At 44.2% G+C, this 19,110-nt stretch overlaps 1 protein-coding gene across 1 annotated transcript; it reads right to left on the reverse strand.

Moving 5' to 3' along the window:
* Positions 1 to 2,311: 2,311 nt before the first annotated feature.
* LOC142102026 (carnitine O-acetyltransferase-like) lies at positions 2,312 to 13,619 on the reverse strand. Its single transcript, XM_075186532.1, has 14 exons — positions 12,947 to 13,619; positions 11,928 to 12,158; positions 11,591 to 11,709; positions 10,948 to 11,001; positions 10,153 to 10,318; positions 9,763 to 9,937; positions 9,496 to 9,674; positions 9,130 to 9,230; positions 8,104 to 8,232; positions 6,255 to 6,377; positions 6,036 to 6,171; positions 5,597 to 5,659; positions 4,155 to 4,292; positions 2,312 to 3,248 (listed from the first exon to the last, which is right to left on the reverse strand). Exons 1-14 carry the CDS (start codon positions 12,989 to 12,991, stop codon positions 3,033 to 3,035), a joined length of 1,875 nt encoding a protein of 624 aa, XP_075042633.1. The 5' UTR covers positions 12,992 to 13,619; the 3' UTR covers positions 2,312 to 3,032.
* Between the last annotated feature and the right edge of the window lie 5,491 nt (positions 13,620 to 19,110).

The following is a 19,110-nucleotide window of genomic DNA, read 5'->3' on the forward strand; positions in this document are numbered from 1 at the left end:
CAGAATATGAAAAGAAATGGCACTGACAAAATTATTGACACCCTAGATTTAGTGTTTGGTATCACAGCCTTTGGTCAAAGTAACTGCAATCATCAACCTTCTATAGCCATGGATGATGTCCCTGTCCCTGTCTACTGGCAGTGTGGTCCTCTCTTCTTATGCAAACTTCGCCAGGTCTCCACAGGTGGTCTATGGGAATTAGAACTGGGGGTAAATGTATCAAGGTTCGTGGCGGGTTTGAAAAGTGGAGATGTTGCCTATAGCAACCAATCAGATTCTAGCCGTCAGTTTGTAGAATGTACTAAATAAATGATAACTAGAATCTGATTGGTTTTTTAAACCCGCCGGAAAACTCTCAGCTTGATACATTCACCCCCTGGACTCAATGCTGGTCACATCGGAACAGTCCAGCGTCTAGTCCGGGACAGTTTGTGGGTGCTTTCTGAATTGTTTGGGGTCACTGCTGGAAGACCCATGCCCTTCGACGGAGACCCAGCATGGCCTTGTAATCTCTAATCTTCAGGACACCATGTGCACGTTCTAGACACCCAGTGCCAGATGCAGCACAGCAACCCCAAAACATCACTGACCCTGCTCCATGTTTGACCGTAGGGACGGTATTCTTTTCTTTGAAAGCTTAATTTTGCTAAACCAAGGAATGATGTGCTTTACCAAAACACTCTAGTTCCACAAAACATGTTCCCAGAAGAAATTCCGCTTTTTCAGGCGTGTTTTGGCAAACTCCAATCCAATTTTATGTCTATTTCTCAGCAGTGGGTCCCTCCATCCATATAACCCGCTATCATTGAGTTGGTTGTGGATGGCGCAAGTTGAATCCTTGTGTCTGAAGCTCAGCTTGAAATTGTTTTGCAGTTGATCTAGGTCAGTGTTGTCTAACCTGTGACACTCCAGGTGTTGTGAAACTACAAGTCCCAGCATGCTTTTCCAGTATATAGCAGCTTATTGCTGGAAGGGTATTTCAGAACACCTGGAGTATCACAGGTTAGCCAACACTGATCTAGGTGCTTTCTCCACCATTTGAACAATCCTGTGCTGCAATCTCCGTTCAAGTTTTCTCTTTCCAGGGCGGTTGGTTACAATAATGTGAGCCTTAAAATTCCTAATAACAATGCGTATTGTGGAGATGGGAACTAGAGATGAGCGGGCTCGGATATCTGAAATCCGAGCCCACCCGAACGTTGCCGATCCGAGACAGATCCGGGTATTCCCGCCAATTGCAAAACTGAAACCGAGGCTCTGAGTCATAATCCCGTTGTCGGATCTCGCGATACTCCTATTGTATAAATTCCCCGCTAGCCGCCGCCATCTTCACTCGGGCATTGATCAGGGTAGATGGAGGTTGTGTTAGGTGGGCCTCTGTCCTGCACTGTGCTGTATTTTTCAAAATAAATCCAAAACCTTAAATCCGAACCAAAACCTTTCGTCAGGTGTTTTGCGAAACAAATCCGAACCCAAAACCTCAAGCAAATCCGAATCCAAAACACAAAACACGAGACACCAAAAGTGGCCGGTGCACATCCCTAATGGGAACATCAAGGTCTCTGGAGACCGATTTGTGGCCTTGAGATTGTCCATGCTTGTCTACAGTCCTGTCCGACCTCCTCAGACAATTCTCTGGCTTTCTCTCTTTCCTCCATTGCTCATGGCAGTACACACAGTGACACATGACAGGAGAACGAGTCTTCTTCTCCATCCAGGATCATAAGTGATTGTTATATTGCAGGCACCTGCTACTCACCACAGGTGAGCTCAGTTCCAAAGTAAAGGTGAATCACCTGCTGGAATCTAATTTTTTCTACCAACTTCTAAAACGTGCCAATCATTTTGTCTGGCCCATTTAAAGATTTCTGTGTGAAGCAAGCTAAATTTGTGTTTTATTTCACTGCAAACCATTGAAATACATATTTTTTTAATTTCAACAATTTTCTGGAAAAAGTGGTGCATTATTACAAAAACATTGTAAGGGTACCAATATTTGTGGCCACAACTGTGTGGTGTGCAAGAACGTTTCTCTAAGTATATTGTCTCAAAATGAGGAATATCTCGAAATGGTCAGAATATACAGACAATCATTTCACGGTAACAATACACCCTCTAAATAATTAAATATTTGCTCACAATCTGGATATTCAACACAGGACCCTAAACCATGTATCTCACCTATATAGTGTCCATTAACTTTAAGCTTTGTGAAAAAGTTGGTTTCTAAAACAAATCTTAAAATATTTTAACTCCAAACTGAAATCTGCAATCAGAAATATTTATTGCATTTATCAAAACACAAGATCAGTCAGTTGCTCAAATTTATTTTTTCTTATTTTCTGCTTTTAAACAACATCATAAGACCTCCTTCATAGAATTAAAGCTTTGGTTCTCTTTGCCTTTATTCCTGAATAACATAAGAACATGTACAAGATTTGGCTTTAATGTAACACTTAGCCTCTGCCCGTATCGTAGTTCACATACTGTAACATTTCCTTCCATCCTTTACAATCTCTTCTGATCACAAGATCTAAGGCACTTTTTTCCTAAACCATCTTCCAACGTCCACTTGCTGCATTCAAGTCTATACAAGTGCCAGATACTTGGGGAGAACTTGGCAGATCTCTAGATATATATCAGAGGCTGTAACGCCTGACATCTTATCAGAACCATCTGATAAGTCAAGTGATGCCACTGATCCACGTCTAGAGCTGCATACGAATTTGTACTAAATGTTGATGCTGCTGACACAAGAAGTACAGAGGGAAGGATGTTTTCTAATAAACAATAGTTAGAAGAATGACATTTCACGCTCACTCCCTGTTAATAGAACGAGGAATCATATGTGACCATAAAAGATTTGTATATTGTATGACTCCTAGTACGCTGCAGTCACCATCCTTACATTGTCACAATAAATAAGTCAGCAGCAGATTTCTTGGTTTACTGAGAGACACCTCATATCGTGAATTAAGAGAGACAGTCTCAGCAGCAAGAGACATATCTGCAAAGTAGGGAGTAAGCGGAACCTAGTCCTCTCCAGGACGGCACTCTAGTATCAAAGAGCGCATGTCTCTTAGCGCACCCTGCAGACTGTCAGACAGTCTCTGAGCATCGGTCTCCTGACAGCAATCAAATGCAGAGACAGACACTGTAATACTGTCTTGGGAGGGGGCAAAGCAGACACTGTACCCATCAGGAACCAGGGGCCCGTAGCACATCACACAGTCCACGGCAGAGGACACCTGGGGGGGGGGGGGGGGGGGGGGGGGGGGAAGAGAGAGAGATGTTATCTGTGTGTTTATAAGTAGTATGGAAGCAGTCTATTACATTACACTAATGCCACGTTATACATCCACCGTTACTCTGTACAACCCTATTACACTAATGCCACGTTATACGTCCACTGTTACCCCGTGTACAACCCTATTACATGTACATTACACTAATGCCACGTTATACGCCCACCCGTTACCCTTACATGTACATTACATTAATGCCACGTTATACATCCACGTTACCCTGTGTACAACCAGTGTGTCAAACAGAGGGACATTGTCCAGTGACTTTTCTCTTTATAGTAGAACGCACATGATAAAACCTTATATGCAAGAACATTTTTAAACTACTGAATCACAAATAGGTCTAAATTAACGAGAGAGTAACCAGCAACCCGGCAGAGACAGTCAGACTGTAAGCTGCAGTGATAACGCAAGACAACTTCTCTAATGTATGTTCTAGAAATTAGTTTATAAAACTCCTTATAGTTTGTCTATTTATAGCCTTTGAATTCATTAGGAACCAACAACATCACTGAGGCACAAAGGGGTAGATTTAACAAACCTTAAAATGGAAAAGTGAAGGTGTTGCCCATAGCAACCAATCAGATTCTAGCTGTCATGTTCTAGAATGTACTGGATAAACGATAGCTGGAACCTGACTGGTTGCTATGGGCAACATCTCCACCTTTTCTTTTTAGAAGCTTAGATAGATCTACCCATAGTATCCCCCTGTGTGTACATGACAGCTGCACTCTAGGAAGCCCCAAGGTCACGTTTTGTGTAGGAACCTGCGTCTATATCTGCAAACAGTGGCCGGTTAGGATACTTGAAGACAGTGTAGAGAAGCTCTAGTCTAGAGGCTCCAGTCACCTGTCCTGTGAAGAGCTTCCAATGAGAGGACACGGCGTACGATGTATCCATGAGGAGGGCGGGCAGGGCCAAGCCGGAGGAAATACACAGCATTTTCATAGCCAGGATAGCGCCATCCACACACTGCCCCTGTAACACCTGGGAGAACACAGAATATTTACAGGATGCCTCTTAAGTTGCTTAAAGTGTAGCAAACCTGGACAATCACTTATTTTAGAACCCTCTGTAACAGGCATATATTTGTATCATTTTATATACTGGCATCAGGAAGGAATACCGGCAGGAAGGGGGAGCATGCAGGTACAGACAACTAATGAAGGGGTTCCAGCAACACTTAGCAAGCATAATATATAGTTATTATATACTATTTAATCACTAAGGGGTATACAGATTTGGAAAAGCTGAGATGTTGCCTATAGCAACCAATCAGATTCTAGTTATCATTTATTTAGTACATGCTACAAAATGACAGCTAGAATCTGATTGGTTGCTATAGGCAACACCTCCGCTTCTTCAAACCCGCAGTTTAGTAAATCTAGCCCTCAGTGTTGATCCTTAATCACTGATGCACTTAGAAAAGCAGGTGAACTAACAAACCTAATAGGGTTAAAGAATCTCATGTAGCGGGTGCACAATGCTGTATACACAAAACATGCACGCACACTTTATATACAGACATATATTTGTGGTAGAGTACCAACTGGAAATACATAAAGGATATAACATAACATAAAAGCAACATAAACAATGCAAACACCATACAAACAATAAAAGCACCTCATCAAATATTGCACTCCAACAATAAGTGCCTCATTATTAGTGTATATAATATATTCCCATAGAACATTTTCACATCAATATTTGTGAATGTATATTCAGTATATTGGCAATTACACTTTAGGCCATAGTTAAGCGCAGCTCTCAATCAATGTAAATCCAGTTCACATATAACACCACAGTCCAGTTATTAAATGCCTGATAGGACCTTTATCTGAACGTGTCAGATTTCTGATCGGCGCTCCTGGAGATCTGACTATGTCCAGGCTGGTCAACGAGACGTGACAGAGAGAAGGCTCAATGACCTTGATTATGCCTCAACCACATTGAAGGTTATGGACTAGTAATCTCCACACAATGGACAACATTAGACAGGCAGGGTGCTTAAAACCACAGCGGCTATTGTACACACTGCTATTAGTGTGTAAGAGACATGCTGACAGCACAGAGCAAGTACAGTATCAGATAAGAGAATAAGACTAGCACCACCTACTGGTTATCGTTGGGAAATGTGATATTAGGATTTATTTATTTTTGAAGAAACCAAGTTTTCAAGGTAAGCAAAGCAGCATCTAATGTGATTTATGAAAAGGAGAAATAAGGGACAGGCAGACGGAAATCGTACAAAGTATTACGACAAATAATATATATATGGAAAATCTCACCTGATCCGTGGCTGCTTGGTGGCTCTCCACAGCTCTCAACATGAGAGAGAACTTCTCTTCTGCCTGGTCCATAAACACACAAGGTACACCATTACCAGAGAGCTATTATATGGCAGATTAAAGTGCACCCACCAGCTACACTCCGTGACTAAACAGGTAAAACTAATATTCATAAGAAGCAATTTATACATTCATTGAAAACCAAGTGAAAAAGTGGAGATGTTGCCTATAGCAACCAATCAGATTCTAGCTGTCATTTTGTAGAATGCACTAAATAAATGACAGCTAGAATCTGATTGGTTGCTATAGGAAACATCTCCACTTTTTCAAACCCGCAGTTTAGTAAATCTAGCCCATTATGTCATAACTCCTCCCATGAGGATCCATGGTCATGTCACATGATCACACCCCCCTCCCCCCCAACCAACCCATGAGGTACCGATTTGCTTGGATCATCTGCAGCTTGCACAAATTCCAGTGCCTCGGGCGAGGAGCAGCGCACAACATCCGAACGCCCCCGACGAAACGCTCTAAGCGAGACCACCTCACACGTGGCACAGAGAGAGTCGTGTAACCTGGGCAAGAGGGAAGAATCAGGCAAGCCGGGTAGGGGACCCAATTCCTGTAAGAACAGATAAGCTCATCCTCCTCCCAGTACCTGTAATACGCCAGTTGGAGGGAGATTTGCAGGAAAGCCCCGGGCCTCATGTTGTGCCTCTTAGGAAATTTCTTTCCGAAATCAGGAAAAGAGAAACAGCAGATGTCAAGATCATTAACCAATCTGTAAAAAGCGGAGGCGAAAAGACAGAACATGATATTTGTTAAAGGGACATCACATAAATGAACAAGCTGGATGTATTAATGTTTCATACAGAGGAGGGTGTGACAGGAGCCTCACATGATTACACCACACTGTTGTTAATGTTTGGATGCTCGGATTGGCTACATGGAGGCCTAACCTTTCCCACTTCAAACTTGCCTACACATGGTCATGCAGGACCTGCCTGTGCTACTGTTAACATTAGAAAATGCTGATTGGCTATAGGCTGTTTTAGCTCCACCCATTTCATTGTCCTTTATGTCCGTGTGTAACCAGTTCGGAAAAACAACTACAATAGGTACTTTCAACCTAGCCAAAGCCACCTAAAGAGTGCAGGTGTTTTGAAGTTGAATAAAGTAAGGGGAGTATCACTTGATTAAGAGATTTTATACAGAGGACAAAGAACTGTATCGTTATGCCACCCCCACACGGCTATATATAGCCGCTTCCATTGTAATTCTCTTTATAAATGATTAATATTATGATCGCCAATACAGTTTATAAAATTAAAAGCAACATATGTACAAATGTTGATAACCCATTTGACAAACTCAACTGACAGCACAGGATCTGTGTAATTATCATTTTGCTATTACAATGGGGCTCATCAGATGGAGTAGAAGGGAGCATGTGAAAGTCTATATCCTGATTATTATGTTACTTGAAGGACAACTAAATCCAAAAGACGTGGGATCAATTATGTAGTGGAAAACAAACATTATAAATAAAAGAAATCCTTGAACCAAGCCTGACAGAGGAGTCTCTGTGTCCAGAAATGTTATCATTTTTATTAAATTAGTAAACTATGCCTGAAGAAGGCCCTTTATGTCACAAAACAATGGACCTTTGAGCCCATATTGTTATGTATCCCTGATAAAATTAGTTGTAGTTTTCCACTGTAAATAAATCTTGACTTGTGCGGATAAGATGGGATATACAAGTGAATTTGCAGGCCTCTGATTATTGTGACATTATTCATGATGTGGTGTAGTGTTTGTCGGGTGATTGTGATATAACTCATAGGTAGCTTGGTTAATAGCATACATTGGCATCTATCGATCCCTTCAACCCACCGGACCCAACACAGGCTCCCTTCCAGACAGGGGCAGATCCAGACTTATCCTTAGGAGGGCTGGTGTCATTGCTAGCAGGGGTGCGCTGCTTGTGGCTGCACGCTATGTACATGTCTGGCGGACGAGAATTAGGCAAAGGATGCTGCCCGGACACTCTGCTCTGGATCTGCCACTGCTTCTAAAATGAGTTCTCTGTACAGCGCTGCGGAATCAGTGGCGCTATATAAATAAATCGTGATGACGCCCTCTCTTTTGTTTAATGTTTAGTGTGGTAGAGAGGCGTCACACACAGTGGAGGCGGTCATATTGTAGACTGAACCAATATTCATTAGAATACAGCCAATCAGTTCACTAGGAACTAGTGACATCACTCAGGTAGGAAATAATCTGAGCGGAAATATTTATCCCTATAAACGTTACTGAATACCTGTAGAGAATAAAATATTTTCTCTATACAATCCGCTTGATAAACATGATACTCATACAATGCCAGCCCAGTGATTCTAATCATGATGTTATCCCCAAGAATACAAATCAGTGTTTATCATAATCCCGCCCACTCGTATTAATGAGGCCACAACCCCATTCCCAGATAGGCTCCCATCCAAACTCACATGTCCAGGTTCTGCTTGGCTTGTTCTATGTGCTGTTTAGTCTCTGGGGGGAAATTGAAGTACAGCTTTCTTGGTGGAGGAACCCTGGTGATAGGAGTTCGGGGTGACAGCAGGCTGGGACCATTGGAGCTGGTGGAGTAAAAGGAGTCATAAAACTATACTTCGAGCACTGCACATTGTACATATAAGTTCCCACTACTAAACATGCCAGACTCTGCTAATTACACAATATGCCCAACCATCATCTATAGATATAGTAGTAATGCCGACACCACCACCGTACACTTCTTACCACCAAATCACACTGCTCTCCATGGTCAGACCCTACACTACCTACCACCACATCACACTGCTCTCCATGGTCAGACCCTACACTACCTAACACCACATCACACTGCTCTTCATGGCCAGACCCTACACTACCTACCACCACATCATACAGCTCTCCATGGTCAGACCCTACACTACCTACCACCACATCATACAGCTCTCCATGGTCAGACCCTACACTACCTACCACCACATCACACTGCTCTCCATGGCCAGACCCTACACTACCTAACACCACATCGCTCTCCATGGCCAGACCCTACACTACCTACCACCACATCACACTGCTCTCCATGGCCAGACCCTACACTACCTAACACCACATCACACCGCTCTCCATGGCCAGACCCTACACTACCTAACACCACATCATACAGCTCTCCATGGTCAGACCCTACACTACATCACACTGCTCTCCATGGTCAGACCCTACACTACCTACCACCACATCACACTGCTCTCCATGGCCAGAACCTACACTACCTACCACCACATCACACCGCTCTCCATGGCCAGACCCTACACTACCTAACACCACATCACCCTGCTCACCTTGTCAGTAGCACCACACAGTACATCATACAATATGCCCTTCAATCATATATGGATATAGCAATATCATCTATCGGCCTCCATGAGTTAAGAGGTTACTATACTGTGCACTAATAATACCACAAAGGACAACATGCCACATACCAGTAGTCCAAAACATGGCGCAGCATCGTCAGCACGGCCGAGGCGTCAGCTGTTGCTTGATCGTATATAAGACCACATGTTCCGTCTTCTCCCACCACGAACTGTAGGGGTCATACTCAGTGTCACTGTAAACTGTGGCTTAGAAAGGCAGCGGTGCTGCAAGGAGTTAGTTGTTTGGGTCTATGCTGTGAGACATTAGTAAGGAGTATAGTAGAGAGCAGAGGGGTGTAATGCGTGGTTAAAATGACAAGAAGCAGTAGCTGTGGTTATTAGTGGAACCCAACAATACTGTGTAGCGAGTTCTCATCAGATGACTGCGATGGGGAGTAAGCACAGGATGTAGGGAGAACATACTAGTGCCCACACCTGCAAGGTCTTGTCAAACCAGCGATTGCCGCTATTGGCGTGGCTCCCTCCTCCGTGCAGCATCTGAGCGGCCGTACGGCTGCTGTACAGGTCCTCGGAGTACTTCAGTGCCGTCGCATCCAAGCACACGGTCATGAGGCTACGCTGGATACTACGCACAGACTCCCTGTTCAGCCGGTCTGCGGGGGTAGGAGAGACACACAACAATGTCATTCGTTGTCCTCATCGCACCTCTGATCAGCCAATGTAATCAGTCTCTAAACTCACCACGGATGAGGGTGCTGTACGCACGCCCCCAGCTATTCCTGTGATCAGTGGTGAGCACTCCCACGGGCTCCTTGTCCGTCTTCTTTGAGTGTGCCCGCAGGAACAGCATCTGCTGGTGAATCTGATCCTCTGTCAGTGGCGAGCCGTCACTATTGTACACGTCGAGCTCAAAAAACTGAGGCAAGCCGAGAAAGGAGACAAAAAAGGGGCTTATTTAATATCCTGTTACAAATAGCAATGGTATGCGCAACCAATGGGATATCACGCTGTGCAGCCTAATGAAAGGAGACATCTGATTGGATGGTATAGGCAACTGGAGAATGTTATGATCCGTCCTGTTATATAACAAAGCTTACATTTAGGTGCAGGGGTAAAAGACAAACGTGTCACCTGGTAATTCCTGCAGACAGTCACATGATGAGGGGGAGACTTGTTTGGCGGATGCAGAAGTACCCGATCTCTCTTGTGGCCGGGCTCTCTGCAGGATCCAAAGAACTTGTGATACTGATCGGGGCACAGATTGCGACCCCGCCACAACTCTTCCAGACCACCAGGGCTGTCAGGCAGAAACAGGGAGAGTGACTTATTCCTTTCATATTGAGGAAATGACATGAGGACAGTTTAAGGGCCTTCCCTGGGACAAGCAATATAAACAGATTCCAGCAGTAGACCGTGTCCTTTCATGGGAAGGGGCAAGCGGGAGCTTGGAGGAGTAGGCAATCAAGCAGCTAGGACAGGAGGTGTGTATTGAATGTGGCACCCGACAGGATAACCATCCAATCAGGTGTCACATTCCATACACACCTCCTGTCCATAAGGTTTAAATCTCCAAGCCAGTGCAATCTAGTGTTTAAAGGTCTCTGCTTTTCCCCACAACTAACAGAACACATCGGCAGCTGGAATCAGGAAGCAATGGCGGTCTCAATATGGAAAAGTGACACCAGTGTTACAAAACGTGCACGTCTCCCTTAACTATGCCTTGTAGAAGTATAACAATATACCAGGTGCATCTTTGGCGGTAGCTTTCCCATGCTCTTCCCGTAGTGGATGTGAACACGTGTCAGTAAAAGCCTGGGGTGAGGAACCACCACAGCTGTGCGTGGGACATGGGAGATAACATAAATAGGAACAGGAATGAAAGTACAATGGGGGAAACTATGAAGTAATGTTGGAAGTCAAACTCACCTCTCAATTTTGGCTTTGAAATCCAGGACACCGGAGATCAATTTAGATGCAAATCTGAAATCATATGAATAGATTAACCCACCTCCAACACACAGCGGAGGCATTTTCTGAGCTGAACCAATATTATTGTTATGATCATAGTTTTATTTATAAAGTGCCAATAATATTATGCAGCGCTGTAGAGAACTCACTCACATCAGTCCCTGCCCTATTGGAGCTTACAGTCTAAACTCCCTAACACACACAAGCGAGGGTCAATTTTATCAGCAGCATATTAACCTAGCAGTATGTTCATGGCGTGTGGGAGGACACAGATAAGGCCCTGGTCAGAATCACACCCATGACCCCAGCGCCCTGAGACAACGATGCTAACCACTGTGCCACAGTGAGGCAGCAGATCTAACAAGATATGATTAGTTCCAAGTGTACAATCTGCATTTCCTCTAGGCGGTGGGTACACTATAAAACGTTGGGATGTTTTTCACATCAGAACACATCAATACTTGAGGATAATGTTATGAATTTATTCTTTTTAGACATCCAGCATAACGAACAGTCTGGTACTGTGTAAATAGATTAGATCATATTATATGTATTTCAGTAGCCAGTCAGATGACTCTGGGAGATGACGATACATACATACCTCAGCTGTCCCCTCCAGTCTTGGTGTTCCTGCTGGGGTAGAAGGACAGCTGGGCTGGAGTGTACTGGGAGCGGTAGGTGATTCTCCAGGTATATGCACTCTTGTCTCCAATCTGTGAGCTAAGGAGGACAGAGACCGGTGACCGAGGGGACAGATAAGAAGGAATTGGGGCAAGAGCGAAAGAGAAGGAAAGGTTATATGAGGGAATATAATTAATCTGGAGGATAACAGAGACAATGACTAGAGGAGACTTCAGAGGGGGAGGTGATAATTTAATGACATCTCAGGAAGTTGGCACCACATGGGTACACCAAGCTGTAAGCTCCTGTGGTCTCACCCAGTTTTCCGTACGCTCTGCTCTCCTCTGCAGTTGTCTCTCCAGCTCCTCTCCCTGTCCTCCGGGGCGTAGAAACTTCTCCACCAGTTCCTGGGTGCTCTCCAGCTCTTCATCACTGATCAGAGGCTGGAGCGAGCGCAGGTAACTGGCAAGAGTCTGGCGGAGGTCCGGGACTGGCTGATGGAGGAGTGTAGGGGGAGAGTGCAAACTACGGAGCACATGGAAGGAGACCTGTGGCGGGTAGAGAAGAAGACCGATTACAGAAACCACAACTCACATTGTGGGATAATTTATCAAACCTTTTATAAAGAAAAAGTGGAGGTCGTTGCCCATAGCAACCAATCGGATTCTAGCTATAATTCATCTAGTACAAAATAGCTAGAATTTGATTGGCTGCTATGGGCAACATCTCCATTTTTCCTTTTTTAAAAGGTTTGATAAATCTATCCCTTATATCTCAAACCAAATAGACTAAAAAGGATTCATTCCTTAAATAGTACAAGTGTCCCCTCTTTATAACCCCCATTACATCACTGCCAGGTGTATTATCTGCAGACAAGTGCATGAAGATGTATTAGTTCTGTTATACGACACCCTTTCAGTACCTAGCTGGAATGTCAGTTTGTGCCTCTGTTAGCGTTATAAAACAATAAAACAGATTATATGTTCCAAACTCACATCCTATCTAACACAGCTTATGCTTACTAATACATGCTGACTACAGTGCCTACAAATGAAGCATAGTAATGTAAGCAGCATCTGCAGATGACCTGTAGATCCTTAAACACTGCAAAGCTCTGCAGGTTTGAAGGGACTTTGCAACAGCTGGAAACAGAGTTGCAATGCTCTGCATCCCTTTAGAAAACATTATAATGCTATGCAAGTCCTTAAACACCAGAATACCCTGCTAGTGCCTATTGAAATTAATTACACAGCATTTAGGAAGCTGCCAATATCTACAAGCATGAAGTTGTATACACACTGCCAGAAAACAGGATTAAACTGTGCTGGTGTCTCACCGAAGCCCTGAGGGGTGCTGTACCATAGATCAGATTCCGGATCATCCTGTCTGCTGCCCCCCTCCCCTCTAGGACAAGGTGAAATCAACCCCTAGGGGTAGCTCACGGTAAGAGGTGTGGGGGGAGGAATAGGCCTGAATGGCCTGGGTGGGACAGATCCACACTTCCTGATGGGAGGAGCCTACATAAGTGGATAGCTTGTGGAAACATATGCTGCAGATACAAAGTGTCTCTCTCTATATACATAGAGAGATTGCCATGTATGTCTGTGTTATACTTTGCTTGTTGTTATATTTGTTGTGACCAAGTAATGGCTTTTACAGGGATCATTAAAAGGACAAAATGTGCAAAGATAGAAAACATTTCCTGGTGTTGTAATCTCACACGCCTGTGGTGTGCAGCCCTCTGAGTGAGGAATACATGTTCCATTGCTGCTCAGAGATCCACGTGCATAGGAAAGTGGGCAGCCCTGCCCTGTGCATGTTATATAACACCATGTGCAAGGTCTGTTAGCCCACACCATGTATAGAGAAAACTACAGTCAGACATACAGGGAGAATTCAGTTCCCCCCGAATTAGCGCAGCGTTAAAGCTGTTACCGTTAGTACGGTCATTTTAACCCGGCTTTCTGCTCGCAGCTCAAAAGCCGGTGTTATCGTAATAATGGTAATTAAGCGCATTATTACCATAATAACGGCAATAACGCGCAGGCCACTTTACTTTTACCAGTAACGCGGCCAATTGAATTCCCCCACAGTATGTAAACGAGTTTTTACAATAGGATTTTTTGTTGCCAAAATATTTACATTCTATCATTAAGCATACATATAATCTAGATACTATATTTTTAATGTGTGTATATACCCTGATCAGCCACAACATTAAAACCACTGACAAGTGAATAACATTGATTATCTTGTTACAATGGCACCTGGGATATATTAAGCAGCAAGTTATCAGTCAGTTCTTGAAGTTGATGTGTTGGAAGCAGGAAAAATGGGCAAGTGTAAGGATCTGAGCGACTTTAAAAAAAGGGCCAAATTGTGATGGCTAGATGACTGGGTCAGAGGATCTCCAACACGACAGGTCTTGTGGGGTGTTCCCGGTATGCAGTGGTTAGTATCTACCAAAAGCGGTCTAGGGAAGGACAACCGGTGACCGAGAGACAGGGTCATGGGCACCCAAGGATCATTGATGCACGTGGGGAGCGAAGGCGCCCGTCTGGTCCAATCTCACAAAAGAAAAGGTTAATGCTGGCTATGATAGAAGGTGTCAGAACACACAGTGCTTCACAACTTGCAGTGTATGGGGCTGCATAGCAGCAGACCGGTCAGAGTGCCCATGCTGACCCTTGTCCACCGCTGAAAACGCCTGCAGTGGGCACATGAACGCCAGAACTGCACAGGAGCAATGGAAGAAGGTATCCTGGTTTGATGAACCACGTTTTCTTTTACATCATGTGGATGGCCGGGTGCGTGTGCGTCGTTTGCCTGGGGATGAAACTGGCACCAGAATGCACTATGGGAAGAAGGCAAGTCGCTGAAGACAGTAGTGTGATGCTCTGGGCGATGTTCTGTTGGGAAACCTGGAGTCCTGATGTTCGTGTGGATGTTACTTTGACACGTACCATCTACCTAAACATTGTTGCAGACCAAGTACACCCCTTCATGGCAACAGTATTCCCTGATGGCAGTGGCCTCTTTCAGCAGGATAATGCGCCCTCCCACACTGCAAAAATTGTTCAGGAATTGTTTGAGGAACATGACAAAGAGTTCAAGGTGTTGACTTGGCCTCCAAATCTCACTCTAATTGAGCATCTGTGGGATGCTGGAAAACCAGGCCCGAGCCATGGAGGCCCCACCTCGCAACTTAAAGGATCTGCTGCTAACATCTTGGTACCAGTTACCACAGGACACCTTCACAGGTCTTGTGGAGTCCATTCCTCGACGGGTCAGAGCTGTTTTGGCAGCACGAGAGTGACCTACACAATATTAGGCCGTTGGTTTTAATGTTGTCTGATCTGTGTACACATATATGGTGATGGACATATATGATGTGGCTTCATACTTTTACAGTGCTAGAAATGGACGTACTACAACTTTAATTCATATTATAAATACCAAGGGGTATATTTATTAAAATGCTTGTTTGAAAAATCAGATTCTAGCTGTCATTTTGTAGAATGTACTAAATAAATGACAGCTAGAATCTAATTGGTTGCTATAGGCAACATCTCCACTTTTTCAAACCCACAATTTAATAAATATACCCCCAAGGGTCTGATTTAGACATAGATATAAGTCCAACTCTCAGGTGCAGTACTCTGTATGTGTGGTAAAACAACATGGATTTTAGAGTTACACGTAAATTTTACTTGCTGCCACCTATGAGAGATAAGGGACGCAACTGAAGTACAGTAAGAGCTCATAGTCAGTTATGCTATTATTATTATTAATTTTTATTTATAGGGTGCCACTAGGTATCCCTAGCGCCGAACAGGGACAGACAGAAACACGGTACAGTTAACAAAAAAGCACAGTAACTCGGAAGCTCAATGTACAGCTAGATGAGAGGTGAGAGCCCCCATCGGGGTAGAGAGAGGGGTAGAAGGGCAGGAGTACCTCATGGAAGAGACAAGGAGCTGGAGAGCAGGGTTAAGGTGGTGGAGAACAGGAGGAGAGGAGGCCCTGCTCGAAGGAGCGTACAATCTAAGGGGAGGGTAGGACGGACAGAGACGCAAGGGTAGGAGGAGGAAAGGGGGAGAACGGAGGCAGAGACGGAGAGGGGGGGAGAGGAGAATGACGAGGAGGGAGGTAGGAGGAGGGCAGGAGAGGGAGGGGGGTAGGTGGGAGACTGGAAGGAGGTCAGTTAGGTGGGGGACTGGAAGGCTTTAAGGAAGAGGTGGGTTTTTAAGGCCCATTTGAAGCTGGACAAGTTGGGGGATGTTCTGATGGAGCGGGGGAGCTGGTTACAGTGGAGGGGGGGCAGAGCGGGAGAAGTCTTGGATGCGAGCATGGGAGGAGGTAACCAGGGGGGAAGAGAGGCGACGGTCATTAGCCAAACGTAGAGGGCGGGATGGAGCGTGGATGGAGCGTGGATGGAGATGAGGTTGGAGATGTAGGGAGCAGTGGAGTTGGAGAGGGCCTTGAAAGTAAGTGTGAGGAGCTTGAACACGATTCTGTAGGGGAAGGGGAGCCAGTGAAGGGATTGGTATAGGGGGGAGACATGCTAATGTGGGGGGAAGAGGCTATATAAGGCTTTGTTGGGGGAAAAAAATCCTGTATAGCCATGCAGTACATATCTGTACTGATTACTATGCACCCACATAGTATAAAAACATAGAATGTGACGGCAGATAAGAACCATTTGGCCCATCTAGTCTGCCCGTTGTTTTGTTAATCTACAGTAACCTCAAATCATATTTGATACTTTATTGTTTGTAAGGATATTCTTATGTCTATTCCAAGCATGTTTAAATTGCTCTACTGTATTAGCCTCTACCACCTCTGATGGGAGGCTATTCCACTTATCCACTACCCTTTATGTGAAGTAGTTTTTCCTCAAGTTTCCTCTGAACCTACTTCCCAGTGTCAGTACATGTCCTCGTGTTCTAATACTTCTCTTCCTTTGTAGAATGTTTCTCTCATGTACCTTATTCAAACCCTTGATATATTTGAAAGTTTCTATCATGCCCCCCCCTTTCCCTTCTCTGCTCCAAACTATACATATTAAGATATCTTAGTCTTTCCGGGTAAGTTTTGTGCTGTAGGCCATGCACCATTATAGTTGCCCTTCTTTGTACAGTCTCTAATGTTATTTCCTTCTGGAGATACGGCCTCCAGAACTGAACACAGTATTCTAGATGAGGCCGTACCAATGACCTATACAGTGGTATTATTACTTTCTTCTTTCTGCTACTGATTCCTCTCCCTATACAACCAAGCATCTGACTTGCCTTTCTCTTTGTTACATTACTTACCTGCCTTTAAGTCACATGAAATAATAAATCCTAGATCCCTTTCCTCTTCAGTAGTTTCCATTATTATTCCATTAATACTATATTTAGCCTTTGGATTTTTGGGACCCAAGTACATGATTTTGAATTTTTTGGCATTAAGCTGTAGTTGACATGCTCTTGACCATTCCTCTTGTCTACCTAGATCATCAATCATTTGTTTCACCCCTCCTGGTGTGTCTACCCTGTTGCATATCTTTGTGTCATCTGCAAGGCATACTTTCCTTTAAATACCATTTGCAATGTCACCAACAAATATATTAAAAAGCACTGGCCCAAGAACAGATCCTTGGGGTACTCCACTGGTAACCTTTCCCTCCTGTGAATGTACTCCATTTACTATAACTCTCTGTTTTCTATCCTGCAACCAAGATCTTATCCATTCCACCATCTTTGAATCCAATCCCAAGCTTTCAAGTTTGTTCAACAGTTTGCGAAGTGGGACAGTGTCAAAAGCCTTATTAAAATCTAGATAAGCTACAACTACGCCCCCCCCCCCATCCCCCCGATCTATTACTTATGTCACCCAGTCAAAAAAGTCAATAAGATTTGTTTGACATGATCTCCTCCAGTGAATCCATGGTGTTTGGGATCCTGTTACTGGATTTGGGATATTCTACAACTCTTTCTTTAAGAGTGTTTCCATCAATTTCCCTACTACTGATGTAAGGCTCACTGGTCTGTATATATCTGTACTATGTACAGTGGTGGAAGTGGGCCAACTATTCAGACACAAAGTATATATCTGTACTCAGTATTATAACATCACCCATTATATACCTGTACTGAATATTTTACAGCCGCACATCTGTACTCAATATTATTATTGTAGATTTGTAAGTCACCAAAGTGCTCCGCAGCACCGTACAGTAGGGAAAACAGGATATACATAAAACAGGACATACATAAAACAGGGACATACAAGATAGACAAAATAATTGCAGACATGAAAACAAAGAGTATGGAGGACCCTGCTCATTAGACAGCTTACATTCTAAGTGGAAGAGGGCACAGCTGAGACAAGAGGAGTGAGTGTGGCTCAGAGTGGAGAATGGGTGTATTAGTGTGATTAGTATAAGTGAGAGTAGGATAACATCTAATAAAGAGATGGGCTTTCAGAGAGTGTGTAAATATTTGAAGGCTGTGGGAAAGTGTGATTGGCTTGGTAGGGAATTCCATAACTGAGTAGTCGCAAGGGAGAAGTCTTATAGGTGGGAATGTACCTGTACCTCACACTTTATTAGGAAGCGGGAAAGTTGCGGAACAGTGGCCTGCTCTCCAGGGGGGGTCTGGATTTGTGTATTTCTTGGATATTCGGGGGGAGTAGACAAGTATGGATGTATAAAGGGGTAGGCACAGTTGAGTAATTTTAATTGGATTCTGGAGGACACAGGGAGCCAGTGTAGAATCTGCAAAGTGGTGCCACAGAGAGAGGAAGATCAGTCAACCGTGACATTTCAGATAGATTGAAGTGGGGATAGATGGGTCAGAGGAGTACCAGCTAGCAGGGGGATGCAGTAGTAAAGTCAGGAAATGGAGAGAGAATGGCTAAGAGTTTTGGAAAGCAGAAGTGGGACTGAGACTGGATGTGAGGAATAATTTAGAGAGCGGAGTCAAGTGTCAAGGAAATTGTGGTGATGTTGAGGGAGATTTGAGGTTACGTGGGGACTCTGGGAGGAGAGAAGGTGATAAGTTCTGTTTTGAGCTGTAAGAGATGATTGATCCCTTTCCTGAGAGCGGCTTCAGTGAGATGCTGGGGTGGAAGCCAGACAGTCGAGAATGGAGTGAGAGGAAAGAAAGTGAGACCAGTGGCTGTACACAAGCGGCTCATGTAGTTTAGAGGCAAAGGGGAAGAGGGAAATAGGGTGGTAGTTGGAGAGAGAGAGGCTGGATCGAGAGACGGTTTCTTTATAATTGGTGAAATGTGCACGTGGTTTAATGGAGGATGGAAATTTGCCAATGGAGAGAGACAGGTTGAAGATGTGAGATAGAAGTGGTCATATATAGGGGGAGAGGAAGCGAAGAAGCTGGGAGGGAATAGGGTCGAGGGAACAGGTTGTAGGGTGAGATGATGAGTTGAGTGCAGAGACTTCAGTTATTACAGATAATGAATTGTGGGTGGATTGGGGAATGTAGGGGAAAGTGGGTG

Source organism: Mixophyes fleayi, chromosome 9 (genome assembly GCF_038048845.1).
Source record: "Mixophyes fleayi isolate aMixFle1 chromosome 9, aMixFle1.hap1, whole genome shotgun sequence".
In the NCBI taxonomy this organism is placed as follows: Eukaryota; Metazoa; Chordata; class Amphibia; order Anura; family Limnodynastidae; genus Mixophyes; species Mixophyes fleayi.

Coding starts and splice junctions, on each gene's coding strand:
- LOC142102026 (XM_075186532.1), bottom strand. CDS start 12,991: ATGATCCGGAATCTGATCTATGGTACAGCACCCCTCAGGGCTTCG. Junction 11,710..11,927: donor CAGAGCGTACGGAAAACTGG/GTGAGACCACAG, acceptor TGTCCTCCTTAG/CTCACAGATTGGAGACAAGA. Junction 4,293..5,596: donor ACCAAGCAGCCACGGATCAG/GTGAGATTTTCC, acceptor GTGTTCTCCCAG/GTGTTACAGGGGCAGTGTGT.